The 19,479-nt window shown below is 42.4% G+C and overlaps 1 protein-coding gene across 5 annotated transcripts; it reads left to right on the plus strand.

Moving 5' to 3' along the window:
- Positions 1–76: 76 nt before the first annotated feature.
- Positions 77–18,612, plus strand: ncoa5 (nuclear receptor coactivator 5). Of its 5 annotated transcripts, none has more exons than XM_079509228.1 (12): positions 143–226; positions 1,629–1,700; positions 2,573–2,846; positions 3,147–3,254; positions 6,401–6,464; positions 7,745–8,128; positions 9,393–9,511; positions 9,829–9,964; positions 10,121–10,323; positions 10,437–10,641; positions 12,090–12,178; positions 13,261–18,612. In XM_079509228.1, exons 3-12 carry the CDS (start codon positions 2,678–2,680, stop codon positions 13,890–13,892), a joined length of 2,109 nt encoding a protein of 702 aa, XP_079365354.1. In that variant the 5' UTR covers positions 143–226; positions 1,629–1,700; positions 2,573–2,677; the 3' UTR covers positions 13,893–18,612. The 5 variants fall into 5 exon arrangements, with proteins under 5 accessions (XP_079365357.1, XP_079365354.1, XP_079365355.1 ...); XM_079509229.1 differs by having other exon boundaries at positions 10,124–10,323; XM_079509227.1 differs by having other exon boundaries at positions 144–226; positions 10,106–10,323; positions 13,261–18,611.
- The last annotated feature ends 867 nt before the right edge of the window (positions 18,613–19,479 follow it).

Here is a 19,479-nt window from a genome sequence, read left to right on the forward strand (position 1 = left end):
TTTCTTAACAAACAGACTTTGGGGAGGGGGGTTCGATTCGGGACTCGAACCTGCGACAAGCTACGCTAGCCGTGTCCCGAGCCGGCTATTATATATTTTCAAGGGCTCGCTTGCTTGTTTCTGTCTCAAAACTTGGCAACAGTGGTAGCAACTACGACTAGCGACGAGGTTACGGTGAGGAGAACAACTCCGTCTCCGTGGCGAGACACCAAAACAACATTTGGAGGTAATCAAAATATAGTATTAAAATAAGCATATTATTGGAGTCCAATAAAGGAGGTTAATTCGTATAGTGAACGTTAGTCAGCTGGCTAAACCAACCCGTTCATTAGGTCGTCAACCAGACGTAAACCAGGCTAAACGGCTAGCTAGCAAGCTAGCTAATGTGTCCGGGTGGCTCCATTTTATCCATTCATAATCCCCACGAAGAATTACGTTGCATGAGGATGGAGTCCCTTTCTTTAATAAACTCGCCTACGCATCAGAAAGTGATTAATTAAGTAAGGTTCAATGAAAGTCACCCCTCGTACGTTACGGTAACACATTTTGCAACAATGGCGCGGTTGGCCGATGTGAAGTTTAATACAACTCACGTTGTTAGCTTTAATACATCCCTTCTACCACCTCCCTAATAATAATACTATATACCCGTATCGTTCCTGGTACGGGACTGTGTTCATGTAGACCCCGCTTGCAGTATTATTATTGTTTTAATACAACCATCGGTAAATGAAATGGACAGACAAATGCCGGTATATTGAGGTTAACACTTCACATTCATTTTACACTACCAGTATAATCAATATAACAAGAAGGTCTTAAAATGTAAATACTATACTACAAAAGTTGGTATCTGATTAGAAAATTTACCGGTATGGATATGATATTTAAACTCAAATTTAATTTAGTCATGTTCTTTAAATTTAAGGCATATTATTTTAATTTGAAAGACCAAAGTTTGCAGGTTAGTTTTGGTTAAGTTTCATAAAAAAAGAAGAAAACAAAGACTTATAAGAATGATTGAATACATGTTCATATGCTTTAAAATTGTATGCCTTTGTAACTAAAGTAGCTGTAAGTCAGTGGTTCCCAAAGTGACCCCCAGGGGTCCTTGAGGCTTGAGGGAGTTCCAGGGGGGTACCCAGCTAAATGGACCCTTATGGGTCTACTCTGTAACTCTGTATACGGTCCATTTGGTTCCATTTGTACACTCTCAGAGTTAGAATAACATTGATTTTACAATATAAATTGGGGTCCCAGAGATATAAATGCCATTAAATGGGGGTCCGTCCGTAGGATGTCAAACTGGGAGTCCTTGAAATTAAACGGGTTGAGAATCACTGCTAGAGCCGTAAAAATCTTCTCTTATGGGGGTCCCAGGAATGTATTTTCAAACGGGGGTCCGCGGGCTAATGAGTGCCAATTTGGGGGTCCTTGGCATGAAAAAGTTTGGGAACCACTGCTGTAAGTGATGTTTTTATTCAGTAACGGGGGTCTCCCCATCTCCCCGGGGGTCTCCCCATCTCCCCGGGGGTCTCCCCATCTCCCCAACTCTTTAATGAATGTGTCTAAAGACTTTAGATTTTAGATTGATTCACAATTGTATCCTCCAACTCTTTTGTTTATAGATCTGAGACTTTCATCGGACCTTGGATCCAGTATTATGAGGATACCTTACCCAGAAAAAAGCTCAAGAGAAGGTATGAAACAAGGTTGCTGCCTGGACAGCATGACATAGTGGGGATAAATGGCTTAACATGGCTAGAGTTATTGTAAACAAGTTGCTGTAGAAACGTGCATGAAAACGGCAAACAATGAAATAAAATAAATAATGCTTTGGCCTCTAAATGGCACAAGTTTGCTGTGTGTTTTGGTTTTGAAACCTGAAGTGAATGTCTGGCGTTGTCAAAGAGCACTGTGGAAATAGAATTTTCCCATATGCAGGGTTCAACGTTAATACACGTTTTCGTTAACTTCGCGGTGCGATTTTCGAGTAAACATTTCTACACTTCAGCAGCAGTATTGAATCGATCGACGCTGTAGCTTGCATTTCAATTTTGAACCACATTTCATTTTGGAGGACCTGCAGACAATTTATTCCATGTGAATCCTAATTGACTACAATTTTCAAGGGATCTGCAAACCAAGAGATGCAGATGCTCCAACCTCATTCTTAGATGGCATTTTACCTTGGAAGACATACTTTTGTCTAAAATGCCATGACGGCAAAAGGCGCCCAGTTGGAATTAAAACCATTTCAGCACCCATTGTGGGCTTTTCTGTTTGTGCAACTATTTCCTGATATGAAAGAACGTATTTCCCATGAACAACTAAAGGAATCAAACCCTCAAATATCACCCCTCGCTCTTATGGATACATTTGTGTGATTGAATTCAGTTCTTCATAACGCATCAAATGTTGAATTTAGAGCATTTTGCAATTTACAACTCTTAACTTGTCTGTTGTCTCATTCTTAGTGACACATCTGACCATCTGTTACTTCTGCTTCTTCTGAAATTGATTGTCCATCCATGGAATTTCTGTTTTCTGTTACCTCACTGGGACTTTTCAGAATCGCGGACGACAATTTAAAGGTGCACGCTAAAAGAGCAAAAAAGAGAACTTTTTCAAGCGCATAAGACATACAAAGAAGCCAGTTCAGCTTCGGGATCAAGTCATGTCTCGCAGGAGAAGCCGCAGCCCTTCAGCTGGGAGTTACCAACGATCCTGCAGCAGCAATGACCCGCGAGATTTGGAAAGGAGGATTTTTGTCGGGAATTTACCCACCTCTGACATGGAAAAGAAGGATTTGGAAGAGCTGTTCTCAACATACGGAAAAGTAGTCGGTCAGTAATCTTCAAAATATCCTCAAAGGAGGAATATGTTGTTATTGTAATTCTTACATTTATGAAAATAAAATGTATATACTATTTTACATCCTAGTTGTTAAACCAAAAACATGAACATACTGCACACATGAAGAAAAAGCGTATTAAAAGGCATGCGTTTTCGGAACTTAAGTTGCGCCATGTGTTGTATTGATAACTTACTAGGTCAATTGTTTTGCACACTGAGTTGTATTAATTAAATCAATGTTCCTTGGGATGTATAAATGTGTGCTCCTCCTGGAATGCTCCCTTTTCCAGGCGTGTCCATGTTCCGTGGGTTTGGATTTGTGCAATTTGAACACGTTGAGGAAGCCGAAGCTGCAAAGCTGCACCAAAAGGGTCGAATATTTAAAGGTTATAAAATAGGTAAGACTTATGTACAGTAGATGTGACTGCCCTGTTCCCAGATAAAGAAGATGCGCTAGTTGTGGCGGGTGACTTATAGAAGGTAGGGAAAACAATCAACTACATTCATACAAATATAGGGCCTCATTTATCAATGGACTGTATATTCAAATTTCTGCCTTAATTTCGAGCTTGGTTTTTGGTGTACGCCCACGTCAACATGGAATTTATCAAGTGATCAACTGATCCTAGCGTAAATTTGGTTGGAGCTTTGATAAATGTCACAGCTGAAACTGAGCGTAATTTAATTAACACTTAAATATTCTCGAATAACACCTCAATTTTATGACCTGAATAGCCGGAATACGACCAAACGATGTATGGAAAGCAGAGTTATATAATGGAAAGCGCATGCCGCACAGCCCTGACACACAGCCGCATGCCGCACAGCCCTGACACACAGCCGCACGTCGCACGCTGCTGTTTTGCAAAATAAAGGAGTGCTGACAGTAACTGCATCTCGTCCTGTCACTGGTCATGGTAGCTGGGGTCAGATAGCTGGGGCTGTCAATTATATGAACGTTTATGGAGTGACTGAGTAGATCAGTATACTGATTATATGCGTAAGTTAATGGAGGATGGTGTGTGGTGGGCTGGTTGCGTTACCTATCTCCGATCTCCCGATGCGGTCCCCACTTGCACTCTGGCTCAGCACTTTGGCATTTGAGTGTCTCGTCGGGTTTATCTTTAACCCAATTAGACCGTAGGATGTGTGGAGCCTTCCTAGCTAATCCAACCGATGGATTGCGAGGACGTGTACACGCGTCCTAGCGCATTTTCATTGATATCAAACGAGAGAGAAATATTTTTTTTTTGGGGGGGGTTGGCCTCTCCTTCTGCATCATACTCCTTGCTATGCGCGCTGCCGTTCACTTCCCTGTTTACCGCTCGGAAAGAAAGGCTTGTAGCTAGTATCTCCTAATCTAGGGAGCTCTCTGTGGTTTTGACCAGATGGATATACTAAGCTCTTAATTTCTGACTTCAACATTTTAAAATATGAACGCGAGGGATTATCGAGCGACTTTATCGTAATCGTAGCGAGGTAAGTAAGGAACATTATTTCTCCCGGTTTTTGTACGGAACAGAAGGGGGTGGCGCTTTCTGAGTAAAAGCTGCCATATCTGCGCGGCACCCAGAGTTGCTATTTTGAAGGAAATCCCGGCACTGATTGTGTTAAACGAGGAGGTTGCACATAACTCCAGAAAAGACATGGGCCTACTGTCGGTTATAGTACCCAAGTTGGGAGACTTGTAAAGCACTGTATCTAACTTGTAACATTGGCAGTTAAAAAATTACAAAGAATGACATCAATTTAGAAACCGCCAACATGGACTATACACAAAAAAAGCAAAAGCTTGTTTCCATTGTGCTCAGTGGCCTTGTGGTTAGAGTGTCCGCCCTGAGACTGGGAGGTCGGGGTTCAATCCCCGGCTGGGTCATACCAAAGACTCTAAAGAATAGAGCTATACATAAAGGACAAGAGGTACCCTAAGAGAAGAATCCAGAGCAGGGGAGGGGGGTATCCGGGGTCGGGATCTAACTATGACCAGTTAGTCTGAAGATGGAGCCATGATTTAAGCTCGTTCTTAAATCTTGCAAGAGAATTTAGGGATTTCAGTGCTGAAGAAGGGCATTCCACAGAGTGGTGGCTCTGTAGTAAAACACAATTTTCCCCTTGAGTGTCCTGAAACTGGGGGGGAACTAGATCATAAGAAGTTCCTCTGGTTGTGTACATGGTTGTTTCATGACATGCCTTTACTACATAGGCTATATATTAATAAATAATAAATGTATTATTTATTAGTACGTTTTTGGAGTTGTTTAGATGCCCTTCAGTTGGTCAGACATTGCTGCTCCGCTTGTCTACGACAGAAATACAGGTACAGACAGCTCCCGACCACATGTGCGTACGTCAAAAGTCCAAAGTTACGCTGGAATGATAAATGCCAAAAATTGCAGTGACCGTACGCCTTTTTGTTTTTGTTTTTTGGGGGGGGGGGGGGGGGGCGTGTAAATCATGTTGATAAATGAGGCCCATAGAACCAACCAAAAAAACAACATACTACAGTTAGAATTTGTGAAAACTGATATGCAACTGGATAACTATTTGAACTATTTAATGAATTTGTCTGTAAAGGTTTCCTGGATCGTAGTATGAACATGCCTTTGTTCATTTGATCCTCAAATAATTTAACCCAAACATTACAAACTGGATTTTACAGACATTGTTCTTCAAGCCAATTCTTTTTCAATATCGATGAAATGGAAACAAAAAAGATTCAGCAATAACATCAATGTGTTGATACATCTGCCAAGCTTTAATATCAAACGTGTTGATACATCTTCCAAGCTTAATATTAAATGTGCTGATGCATCTGCTGAGCTTTTATTTCACATGTAGAAAGAGTTTACCACCACCACACAGACACCACATCCAGATTTGTTAACACAGTTGTGTTAACCTATTCAGACCTGAGGCTATATATATATATATATATACCTACAATGATTCATGCTTTTACTATGGAAAGAAAACAAGCAAGTTTTAATGGTGTTCCTTTCCATAACCTTTCTATTCATTTATACGTTTATTTGGGAGTGATGGCACACATGGAACACCACACATACAATGCATTGTAAATAGCCGGATTTAGCAAGAATGCTAAATTCCAATTTTCAATCCTTTGTCCCCATAAAGAAAAACAAGCAACATTACAAAAAGAGCACCTATAAACATTACTAAAAGGGAACAAACAAAATAGAGGAAAAAATGCATTTCAAAGGGGTTTGACCCTGGGACCTGGGATTCAAATGTATAATTTCTTGTTCGAGGTTCTATAATCGCTTATCGGTCATTCAAACTTGTACGACAATACATTTTATGGCGAACAGCTCTAATTCTGCATTTTATTTATATTTTTTCAACCCACGTCCTGCAAATGTGACCACTCAACACATTTACATCTTTTGGTTTTTCATGCTCGGAGTTCTGAAGCCTAATTTCATTTTGGACCATGGACGTGTTCACGCCGTCAGTTCCATTCTACGTGAAAGCGTACGGTCATATATCACTGTTATGTTGAACGTTTGGACTGGTTTATTTTCAGATGTAAATATGGCAGTGGAGCGACGATCGACTAAACCTCTATCAAGGCCGAGCCCTCCTCGAAGGTAAAGTAATGTCAAATGGGTGTGAAGAACTACCAGCGCTCCAGATGGTCTGGTAAAACAAATCCACCAGGGATTCAAGCAATTTGGCGGAAAACGGCAATACATTTGCGCGATTGTGCGGGATTGCGCGATTGTTGCGGGATTGTTGCGTATTTCGCGTTATTTCATATATCTAGATTGTTGAAATAAATCATAGAACAAATGGAATGCAATGCCAAGTGTCTGTCTCAAAGATGTTGTCTCACAGCTTTTCTTCACTTGTTCTTGCGTCCTTTGCGTGATTTCGTCTCGTGCCACGGCCACTTAAAAACTTGTGCACCTCGACGTTGCAATTTAAAATAGTGGAATGGGTAGCTTTATATCTTAATGGAGCCTTTACTGCGTAGTCACACATGCTTCAGATGTTGCCTAAAATACATTCTGATCATTCTCCTGTAAACATCTCCTTGGTAAAACATGTATTTTAACAGATTTTATAAGATCTACACAAGTAGAATTCAAGATGAAAATGTTCAGCTTTAGAGCACATTTAGTAAGTTGTTTGCTTAGAAGGAAAAAATATCTTAAACATAAATGTCAGTCAAGCGCCAACCATAAATATTAAAATGCAATGCATATTGACAATGTTTCTCTTTAGATTGAAACAAAGTTTCATCACATTTAAAAAATATCTATGATACAGGATTGTGGTTTTCTATCAAGTCTTTTTCAGATTTGCTAATTCATTGTGTAAAAATCCTTGTTCATGAAACACGGGTCAAACTGATGTGCCTGCTTGATTTGAGGTCAATGAATCACTAGAGTGTTCGTAATTGTTTTGCACATGGATCACGGACCATTTCTTAATTTCAATGATGTCACTGGAACTACTTTTGCTGGGATGGAGTTGTCTCAGCTACAGCCACACCATTCCCACGTCGGGAATTGCGGTACGGTGAGGGTTGCTCTCTGTTGCACTCAAATATGGTCATGGAGATAATATTTCACCATATTTTCACAATAAAAACATTTATATTGATCATATTTGGAATTTCAAACATGGCTCCGAAATAGTTTCTTGGGATAAAGGTCATCTAGGTTCGTATGTTGTTTTCTCTGGTGGTAATAATAATACATTTTATTTATAACGCACTTTACATTTGAAGCAAATCTCAAAGTGCTACAACAAGAGAAGAATAAAATAATGTATGTAAAGTATGTTTTCTCTGGTGGTATTGGAATAATCTTCTGGAAATGTCCTATATTCTACGGTTCCAAATGTATTTTGTCTTACTTCTCAGGGCTCCCTATGGTGACGGCCGGCCTCGTTCCCGCTCCCCTGTGTATCCACGTGAGTCCCGGGAGGGTCGTGATGGGAGAGAGCCAGGTCGAGAGCCAGGTCGAGAATCAAGCCGGGAACCAAGTCGGGAACCTAGGGCTAGTGGGCACCACCGTGACCACGACGAGCGCTATCGTGGCTCTGGGAGCAGGGACAAGGAGATCAGAGGAGATCCACGAGGAGATCCACGCGGTGATCCACGAGGAGATCCACGCGGAGATCCACGCAGTGATCCACGAGGAGATCCACGAGGAGATCCACGCAGTGATCCACGAGGAGATCCGCGAGGTGATGCGCGAGCTGATCCACGAGTTGATCCACGAGCTGATCCACGAGCTGATCCCAGGTGACCATTAGATTCATTCTGGAAGTTAACACTTCTGATGCCCGGGACGTCCACGCACGTCTTATCAAATAAAACCGCGGGGTGAAGGACTTGTGGGCATGTCTTTAAGGTCTTTTTTTTTTATCGATATAAAACGGGGGCGCTAAAATCCATCTTTTGGAAAAGGCTGTTTGCTCAGCCCCTCCGGACCTGTTTGGGTGCGTGCGCAGCACCCATTACTGACTGGTTTACGGCCAGACAAAATACCGTATTGATCATAATGCCGATGTTCAGTTCTAATGTTCATGACTCCATCATGCATCTCGGTTACAACATTAACGCTTCTAAAGAGATATCAGACTTACCGTACGCTAGCGAAGTAGTAATGGAATTTTTCGCTTTGGGGGGAAAGGGAAGGCGGGCGTTTTCAGAATAAAATCTCCCTCATCTGCTTGGCACTCTAGTACCTTTATTCAGAAAGATTCGTCGGCACCATAATGTTAATGAGTGTTAATGAGTCCCATGAGGCTGCACAATATATTGCAAATATTTTGAACTTGTCCTATAAGTGGTAAATGGTGCATTTATATAGCGCTTTTATCGAAAGTGCTTTACAAGGATTCAGATTGTGCCTTACATTTACCCATTCACACACACGTTCGGATACTGACTACACTCCACCCCTGAGGGATGGCCTAATGATGGATACTGACTACACTCCACCCCTGAGGGATGGCCTAATGATGGATACTGACTACACTCCACCCCTGAGGGATGGCCTAATGATGGATACTGACTACACTCCACCCCTGAGGGATGGCCTAATGATGGATACTGACTACACTCCACCCCTGAGGGATGGCCTAATGATGGATACTGACTACACTCCACCCCTGAGGGATGGCCTAATGATGGATACTGACTACACTCCACCCCTGAGGGATGGCCTAATGATGGATACTGACTACACTCCACCCCTGAGGGATGGCCTAATGATGGATACTGACTACACTCCACCCCTGAGGGATGGCCTAATGATGGATACTGACTACACACTCCACCCCTGAGGGATGGCCTAATGATGGATACTGACTACACTCCACCCCTGAGGGATGGCCTAATGATGGATACTGACTACAAAACGCTGCTTTTTCTTTTTTTTTAAATAGTATGACAAATGAGTTCAAACTGAAGGTGCTCCCCAAAGTGTCCTGATATTGTGTGTAGAATGTCATTTACTCAATCTGTGCATTTACTTTTGTTTGTTTTCTGCTCTGTGTTGCAGAGAGCCGTATGATCGATTCTACCGCGGCGCAGGCGGTGCAGATGACTACTACCGGAAGAAGGATGATGCCTTCAGAGAACCTTACAGAGATCCCTGGAATGGCCGACGTGAAGCTGAGCGTATGTGTTGCGTTTCTTATTTGCCACTAGGATTCAGAATTTCAGAGGAATGTCTAATGGATTAACCACATTAACCCAGGTGTCCCTAATTTTGCCAAAATGTCAAGAAATGTTTGACGATCTACAAGGCAAGCTCACAACGCATTGCAATGAGTTGTGAGCTTGTAGATCTGGTATTTCCACTATTCATCAAAGTGAAGTATAAAGGGCATAAGTGATTAAATGGTCTAACCTTAAGGAGACAATAACCCTGTTATTGACAACGGAATTAAAGTAAAAGACGGATAATCAATTAAATCTTGTTCATCCCCCCCTAGCTGTGGAGGATCGTGTGCGGCCGGAGGAGCGTCGACGCAACGAGTTGTATCGGCAGTACTATGAAGAACTTCAGCGGCGCTATGACACTGCACGACCTGTCGATTGTTCCGTCATCGTTGTCAACAAAGTACAGAAGTAAGTCCACTCTCTGCATTCGTGTCCCCCTTTGACCGCCCACAACGTTGACGTTTGTTACCAAGGCTCAAATATTTAACTAGTACATGGAAGGTTTTAATTTCATACCGCTCGTACGTCTGCGTCCGTGTGTTTGTGTTGCTTGCAAATCAACTGTAGGGAGTATGCTGAGACGGTCGGGCGGAAGGTCCGTGATCTGGGCATGGTAGTGGACCTGATCTTCCTCAACACAGAGGTATCATTGACACAGGCCCTGGAGGATGTTGGCCGTGCCCGCACCCCCTTCGCAATCATCATTACCCAGCAGCACCAGGTTCACCGTTCCTGTACTGTCAACATCTTGTTTGGCACACCTCAAGGTAATTTGATGGGTCTTTTACCAAGGAATGCTCCATGTGTTGGCAGAACCATCCAGGTTCTATTCGTGTGTGACACACAAAACCATATTTTCTCCTCTACCCCTCTGCCTCAGAGCATAGAAACATGCCCATGCAGGATGCCATGGTCCTAGTTGCCCACAACTATGATGCCTATAAAGTAGAACACCGGGACAAGGAACGTGATGAGATTGCCAGGAAGGCTGCCAAGATGGCCGATGACGTGTTGCTAAGAGAGCCTGACAGAGAGAGCCACCCAATCTCCCAACTGACCACCATCACATTGTTGACTGAGAACAGGTAGTGTTATGTTTAATGTGCACATTACTGGACAATTAAAATAGAATTAGCTGGGGAGCTAGTCACTCAAAAGTTGAGAGGACCTGCGGCCAAAAAACGGCCATGGCCGAATTTAGACCAAGGAGTGTTTTTCGTTCAAAACTAGTAATTGGAATTTGGAATGGTAAATGGTGCATTTATATAGCGCCTTTATCCAAGGCACTTTACATAGATTGTGCATTACATTCACCCATTCCCACACACATTCATACACCGATTGCAGCGGAAGCCATGCAAGTTACCAACCAGCACATCGGGAGCAATTTGGGGTTCAGTGTCTTGCCCAAGGACACTTTGACATGTAGACAGGAGGAGCCGGGATTCGAACCGCCGACCCATGGATCATTGGACGGCCTGCTCTACCTCTTGAGCCACAGTCGAATGGATTCAGAATCATGAAAACCCCCTAGTTTGACATGTCACATACTACTTAAAGCATAATGCCATTTGGAAAATGTTGCCTTATATAGGTTGTCTCTGGTGTGGTCTACAAATATGGCCATAACCTTTTTTCGCGATGTTTCCGGCAGAGCAGGCCTCTCATTCTGTGGACCTTAACAGAGCAGGCCTCTTATTCTGTGGACCTTAACAGAGCAGGCCTCTCATTCTGTGGACCTTAACAGAGCAGGCCTCTCATTCTGTGGACCTTAACAGAGCAGGCCTCTCATTCTGTGGACCTTAACAGAGCAGGCCTCTCATTCTGTGGACCTTAATCAATCAGATTTATTGTCACTTCCACAATATACACTGGGCATACAGGGGAGCAACTCATGCTGCTTCACATTTAAAAACAATAGACACATTAAAAAGAGGCAAAGCCTTGTAAAAACAATAGACACATTAAAAAGAGGCAAAGCCTTGTAAAAACAACAGTAAAGAGAGCAGACAACATTGGCAGGAGAAAGTGCTGATGCATTCAAAGTGCGATATAGATAAAGTGCTGTTCATCTCTCAGGATGTTGGCCTAGGGGGCAGTATATGGCGAGCATTCAGTGTCCTGATGGTTTGGGGGAAGAAACTTTTGGGACAGCCTGCTGGTGCTTCCTCCTAGGCTCTTGAACCTTCTACCAGATGGCAGGAGTTCAAATAGATGGTGGGAAGGGTGGGAGGGGTCAGTCATGCTCATGGCCTTCCTGACATCGGTCTGTGGGGGGGGGGGGAGGGACACACCTGTGATTTTCTCCGCTGGTCTCACTATCCTCTGTAGGGACTTGCAGTCGGCATCTGTACAGTTCCCATACCATCTGTACAGTTCCCATACCATCTGTACAGTTCCCATACCATCTGTACAGTTCCCATACCAGACAGTGACGCAGTACGTCAGGACACTGGTTCCTCTGTAAATGATGTCATGATAGAGGAAGGGGAATTCACTTTTTTGAGCTTTTTCCATATGTTGCCCCATTTAGATTTGTGACTCCAGAGGAACTGGACAGTATGATTGTGTACCTAAAAGACAAGAGAGAGCGCTTGGTACGAGCAACGGACCCTCATACAGGTGAGCATGCTTCCTATATTTCAGGGCAGGGGGGGGGACAGGAAATGAAGACTAAAGAAGTGACATGCAGCAAATAGTGGCGCCAGCTGGGCCTCGCTGCCAGGCATTGGAGCCCATGTGGTACAGTACCCTACCCACTCTGAGCCCATGTGGTACAGTACCCTACCCACTCTGAGCCCATGTGGTACAGTACCCTACCCACTCTGCTATCAGGTTAATAGACCCAGTACGGTACCCTACCCACTCTGCTATCAGGTTAATAGACCCAGTACGGTACCCTACCCACTCTGCTATCAGGTTAATAGACCCAGTACGGTACCCTACCCACTCTGCTATCAGGTTAATAGACCCAGGTACCCTACCCACTCTGCTATCAGGTTAATAGCCCCAGTACGGTACCCTACCCACTCTGCTATCAGGTTAATAGACCCAGGTACCCTACCCACTCTGCTATCAGGTTAATAGCCCCAGTACGGTACCCTACCCACTCTGCTATCAGGTTAATAGCCCCAGTACGGTACCCTACCCACTCTGCTATCAGGTTAATAGCCCCAGGTACCCTACCCACTCTGCTATCAGGTTAATAGCCCCAGGTAACGGCTCTTAAAGAGAGATGCTAATGTGTATCAATGAGGAGAGAAGCCTGGGATGCACGGCTGGTGTGCAGCCTACACAAAGTATTTGCCGGTAGCGTTATGTCACAATGAAAACCTATGCATTGTGATTTAATACAACTTTAATGTTATGCAGAGATGGGAGTTTTTGTTCTGGCTAGAGATGCTTGATTATCACTCAAGGATCTGGGAAACTGAAATATAATACTTATATACGTTGATCCAATACATTACATTTTTACTAGGAATGTTGCGATACACTTTTTTTGTTTCCGATCTGATCCCAATACCACAATTTCTGTGTTAGCCGATACCGATACCAGAGAACAATATTTATTATAATGCAAAAAGATAGCAACAAAGTGCACTAAGATCATCTCCATAAATTGAAATGCTTTTGCATGAAAAACAATCCTAATGACTGTTCATTTAACTAACCACTGTTTGCCGTCAATCTCTCCACTTCAGCTGCTCATCGCGATGCCCCGCCCCCAGCCCAAGCAGTCCCACCTCCAACCAACACTGCTCTACCCACCCAGTCCAGTCACCTGGCAGCTGCGTCAAGTGCCCCTCCCATCCCCAGCCACCAGGCCGAGCTACAGGCCAAAATCCTCAGCCTGTTCAACAGTGGTGCAACGCCGTCGTCGGCAGCAGCAGGAGGAGTCAGCGCAGCGACCTCCGTGTCCACCTCCACCATGGTGTCCCAGTCCCAGGCGTATAGCTCCATGGCACCGCCTCCGGCCATGACCCACGCCCCGTCAGGCCTCATGCCGCCATCCCAGAGCCCGCAGATGATGGGGGTCCGTCCTTCGATGCCTCCGAGTGGCCCTCCTCCTGGCGTGCCCCCGGGCTACGGCATGCTGCCGGGGCGAATGCCAGCCACACTGGGAAGCACGAGGCCCCCTGGCGCAGCCTCGGGTATCAACTTTGACAATCCGAGTGTCCAGAAAGCTCTGGATACTCTGATTCAGAGTGGACCCGCTCTAAACCACCTGGTGAATTCTGGCAGCTCCCAGCAGCCACCTCCGAGGCCAGGACCAGGCATGCCGCCGAGCATGGGCCAGGCTCCCCCCATGTCCATGTACACACGGCATTACTAATAGTTCCATTAGCCCCATCCTCATCCAAGGGCTGCACAATTAGCAATTATTAAGTCTTTATTAAGTCTCATTTGGTCAGCAGTTGTACCTGTCCCTTGTCTCCATGACGTTACACACGGTTTAATCACTTAAACTGTATTCACTGGGGGGTCCACAGGGGTCTGTACTTGGCCTGCATCACGTTTTAACCCATTTAGACCTGAGGCCGATTCTAAAGATGCCTTAAATCCTAATGTTGCTACTTGCTATGCTATATAGTATAATAGCTCAAATCTAAAATGACAAATGCATTCCCGAATTGAATGGGTTAATGACCGAATGAATTACCAAAATGAAACATGAACATTTTTCCACTTATGGTGAGTATTGAATGATAACATTCATTGCAAAACGAATTTAATTTTAGCGATAATTGTGCTAACTGTGATTTATAACTGATTGCAGTGTTAAGCAAAATAAGTGGATTGTCATTCTAGCCATAATTGTGCAGCCCTACACCAAATGGATAATGAAAAAGAAAACAAACTCCTGTTCGGTTAAATCACAAGTTAATGTGAATGGATGAAAAGTAGACATTTTGTTTTCGCATTTGTAAATGCTTTTAATGAGGAATCTTTTTCTATTTTTATTATTCTTGGTATTGTACACAGATGCTTGAACTCCTCGTTGCTCTTTGAGACTTTTGGCAGTCAAGCTGATTGCAATTGTAACCAGGATTTATTTTCATTTTCTTTTGTTGAGTTGTCGCATGTGTTGACATTTTTTGATTGCTGCAGGCCCATCAGTTGTTGTTTTTTCTCCTATATGGTGATCATAGTTATGTTAGTTTCAAACCATGTACAGTATACTCCCTGTGATGAACACATTGTCATATAATACTTAGATCTTTTTGCAGGGAATGTTTTTTTTTTTGTTGCAACAAGATGGAATTAAAGACTCAACACAATTAACTGTAATAAAATGGTATTGGTTTATTGCATTTTGTGCTGACAAATCTATAAAATGGAACGGGTATCGCCAGAAGCCATAGATAGAAGCATTTGAAATGTAAGATAAAACTACTTTTTCCTCTTTTTTTTTTTTTCTTTTTTTTTAAGGTATCATGAAACACAATAGAGAATAATACTAGTTTATTTCAATAGAATATTTACCTTACACCGACACAAAAAATAAACACCTCCACAATAAACTGTTTTATTTATTTACACATAACCCCTAACCACCACCACCCCCCGATCTCCAATGCAACCTCCCCAGCAGTTTTACAAGTGCACATGTACACACATACACACCCCCACGTAACTGAAAGGAACGCACTACAGCTTTACCATAAGACTACATACAATCAAGGAAGAATAATGAAAGGTTATTAAATGAAGGGAGGGTAAAACTATCTGTGTGCGTGTATATACTGTATATATAATTTGTAACTACATCCATTCCATTTCAAGCACTCGTACAAAATGTTTTTTCCACGACTCCAGTGAATTAAAAACAAACCCAGATAAGGAGTTGGTTTCCTCTGGATAGGGTGTATATTTAAATGGAAAAAGTCATTTTGCATCTTCAAAAGCTATAATGCACTCTAATGGCAGCTTTGTGTCAACGTTGTTCTGACTGGGAATCAACATATTTAAGATGAGCTCCTGTTTAGCTAATTTTACTATTATGAGGTACTGTCATGTTGTCTCAGCAAGCAGACATTCTTTGCTGAATTTTGATTCTGTGCTGTGCATTGGAAGAGTTTTGATTATTTAAATACTATCAATTTTCAAAATAAAAAAGAACCCCTATTTAACAATTGTCAGAGTAATAACCATTTATTTAATCAGCCAATGACTCATCAGTATTTTGTTGTATCTAATTCATTGGAGTACACATTTGCACACCTATCATATGTAACTGAAATATACTTTGGTAATCAGTTTATCTGGAGATATATACGACACAATTGACAACAATCTGAAAGGACCTCTTGCAACAAATAAATCTACCATAAAAAATAGAATCTTGTACTGTAATATATTCATTCATCTTGGATACACTGATTGGCCAGTCAAAAAAAAAAGATACTAGCAAACATCTCATACTACCAAAAGAAAACGTCTCAAATAAACGGAGAAGAACAAAATACTTTTTTTTATATACCACAAACACCCAATATATTTTCAATACTACACCTTGTTCAGGGTAATAGTCTTCTGCATGCATGCATTGAGTTACACAACATAACTGGAGTAGGGCTCTGCTTGCACTGCACGGATAGGGTCTTCATTTGTTCCTCATCAGACTCCCAGAGAGATCACACTGACTCATAAATAAACAAATACATAGAAATGCAGCAGCACTCAATTTACCTTCTGAGTCACAGATCTGCTGCGTCTGTGAGGATGTTATTTATGGTTAAAAATTGTAAACCTTATGTGAGCTATTAGGCTTTCTGGCTCTCCGTCTTTCTGTTTTAACAAAAGCAATTTGTGAGGCACTGCGTACCAGTTTAAAATGGTTCTGCTGTTCTTTGTTCGTTGTTGGTGTCTTTTCTAAAAGGATAGCCTCCTCAACCCAAGCAACAGATGTGTTTCAGAGCCCTTAATATCCATTTGAGGATGGAGACTTTTGTAATGATCACCGGCAGGTTGGTCTCATGCTACAGTTGTGCAGGCGAAAGATTTGATCTGTTCCACTGATGGGCTAGGGATGAGGAAGGAACATGCTGGTTTTATTTTTGACCACCTTGTGTTGTTCAAGCAGAGCCGGTACCAGTATTGGAAGCGCTTGTTTTATATTCTTTGATCATTTTACAGAATTATACTGCAATCACATATTATAGTATAGAGCTGGGGTGGATCTGTGACAGGGAGGGGGGGGGGGGGGGGGGGGGGGGGGGGTTGGGGTATGGTATTTTGGAGGAGGCTCACCTCACAGATAGAGTGACAAGCACTATAGATTGAACATTTACTATGATTCTTTTAGAAATATAGCAAGAGAAAAGAAAAGAAAATAAAGTTGTGATGCATGCCTCACTGACCTAGAGAATACATAAATGATAAAATGTCAACAAAATGAACAGGTAGGTAGTTTATTGCAGCCCAAAACTGCAGTATAATGGATGTAATATGATTATTATCTTTAATAACATGTCACACCCCATACAACTGGTGTAATATACACCCATGCCACCAGAGAGCACTGTGGGACAGCCGACTTCCACAATTGACACTTAAGGGTCTTTTTAGGGTCCATAAGACCTGGTGACAAACATAGTGATGAACTAACTGACTGGTGGCACTGCTAGTTGTTTAAATGCAAACAATGAAACAAAAGCAATATCTGGAACAAAAAAATCAAACAAACGAAAACATCTATGTGAGAACAATATTGCACATAATCTTACAAAACTCTAAGACTCTGTCCACAGTGATAGACCAGTATAACAACGAAGGACAACATCGTAGTAGGTTACAGTGTTTCTGACTGCAGTAATAGATATTTACAAAGGGTGAAATGACCGTTCGTGAGGTCCATCCATTCGCTAACTCAAAAGCTTTTGTTACATTTCACTACTTGAGCAAAGATTGAAATATGACAAGTAGGCCTAACTCATACTCTTACCCTTTTTTTTTTTTTTTGCAAAAGACTTGTTTACAAGGTCAAGCTATGTTGCCACATGGCAAACAGGTTCTCCGATCTGTAATTTAAGTGACATTTTGTGATCCTCGAAAGAGAAAACATTCCCTTCCCCCACCTACCACCTTGAACATAGAACTCATCACAATATAGAAACCACTAAAAACAAATATTGCCACATAAGACCATGCAAACAGTAATTATAAAACACATTGATAATTTGATAAATAAATCTCATTTTCCAGTAAACTTTTCCAATAAATATCAGATATCTCTTCTTTAGAATAGATTTAAAAGGCTCAGTCGATGCAGGCAATGTTCGAGTGACAATCCCAAAACAGCCATATTCTTCAAAACTTATTTTTTTCTTTTTTTCAAAGACATCATCAAGACATTGACATAATCATGTGTAAGATCAAAGTATTTGAAAGAAAATGTCTGATGATCTGAGGTGCCAATCATCTAAAAAGACCTACAGCATGTCCTCTTGAACATGAGTCTTAACGTGCCACAGGTAGATGTGTTCAAAATTACAACTAACAGACAATTCAAAGAAATGTAAAGGAAACATATTCTTAAACGTTTTAGTTGGGGTTTTTTTAGCTAATCAGAATGCTCAAATTCATGGAATATTTTCCCTGCAATAGGACTTGATTTACTGCTTTACTGAGATATAACATTAGAGAAGGGACTAAGCAGTTTTGTAAAAAGAGAGAGAGAGAGAGAAAGAAAAAAGAAACTTGGAGGAATTGCCCCCGGACCAACCAAACAAATGGCACCCTAGTGTAATATTGCGTCAAGGTATTCAACATAAAGTTAGTTCTCTAATACAGTGGTCTTGTGCATAAGGCACACCAATGGACAAGTCGAGGCACACCTGTATTCATGGCGAAACCAGCTGATCTACACGCTCAAAATATGTCGCATCGTGGCGCCTTTTGAGCTTTGTAGATAGGCTATTTTCTCTACGTTTATTTGTGAAAGACGTACAAATGTAATGTTAATTTAAAAAACAACCGCCCATAATGGCATGCCCAAATTACAGCATTTGGTGTTAGATATATAGTATTGGCAAATGAACGTACAAATTATTGATATAGTCAATTTAAAAATGATTTATAACTACTTGTATAGTTGTGTATATTGCGTTAATACTGTAGTTGCCACACAATCCCAAAGCACAGCTGGACTTGTCTCATGGCACACAGCTGGACTTGTCTCATGGCACACAGCTGGACTTGTCTCATGGCACACAGCTGGGCTTGTCTCATGGCACACAGCTGGACGTGTCTCATGGCACACAGCTGGACTTGTCTCATGGCACACCACCAGTGTGCCTCAGCACACAGCTGGACTTGTCTCATGGCACACAGCTGGACTTGTCTCATGGCACACCACTAGTGTGCCTCAGCACACAGCTGGACGTGTCTCATGGCACACAGCTGGACTTGTCTCATGGCACACAGCTGGACTTGTCTCATGGCACACAGCTGGACTTGTCTCATGGCACACCACTAGTGTGCCTCAGCACACAGCTGGACGTGTCTCATGGCACACAGCTGGACTTGTCTCATGGCACACAGCTGGACGTGTCTCATGGCACACAGCTGGACGTGTCTCATGGCACACAGCTGGACGTGTCTCATGGCACACCACCAGTGTGCCTCAGCACACAGCTGGACTTGTCTCATGGCACACAGCTGGACTTGTCTCATGGCACACAGCTGGACTTGTCTCATGGCACACCACCAGTGTGCCTCAGCACACCGCTTGGGAACCACCAAACTAATAAAAAAACAAAATGTGAACCCTGTCCAGAGATTACAGTCTCGGGAGACAACGAGCAACACTGATATGTATGTCTGTTAAGCCGTTACCCTTTTTCTCGTGATCTTTTGTCATGTTCCTTTACTCGTGTCTCATATGTACAGTACAAATAAATCTATTGATACTAGCAGCA

This window comes from Electrona antarctica (assembly GCF_951216825.1).
Source record: "Electrona antarctica genome assembly, chromosome: 9".
NCBI classification, from domain to species: Eukaryota; Metazoa; Chordata; class Actinopteri; order Myctophiformes; family Myctophidae; genus Electrona; species Electrona antarctica.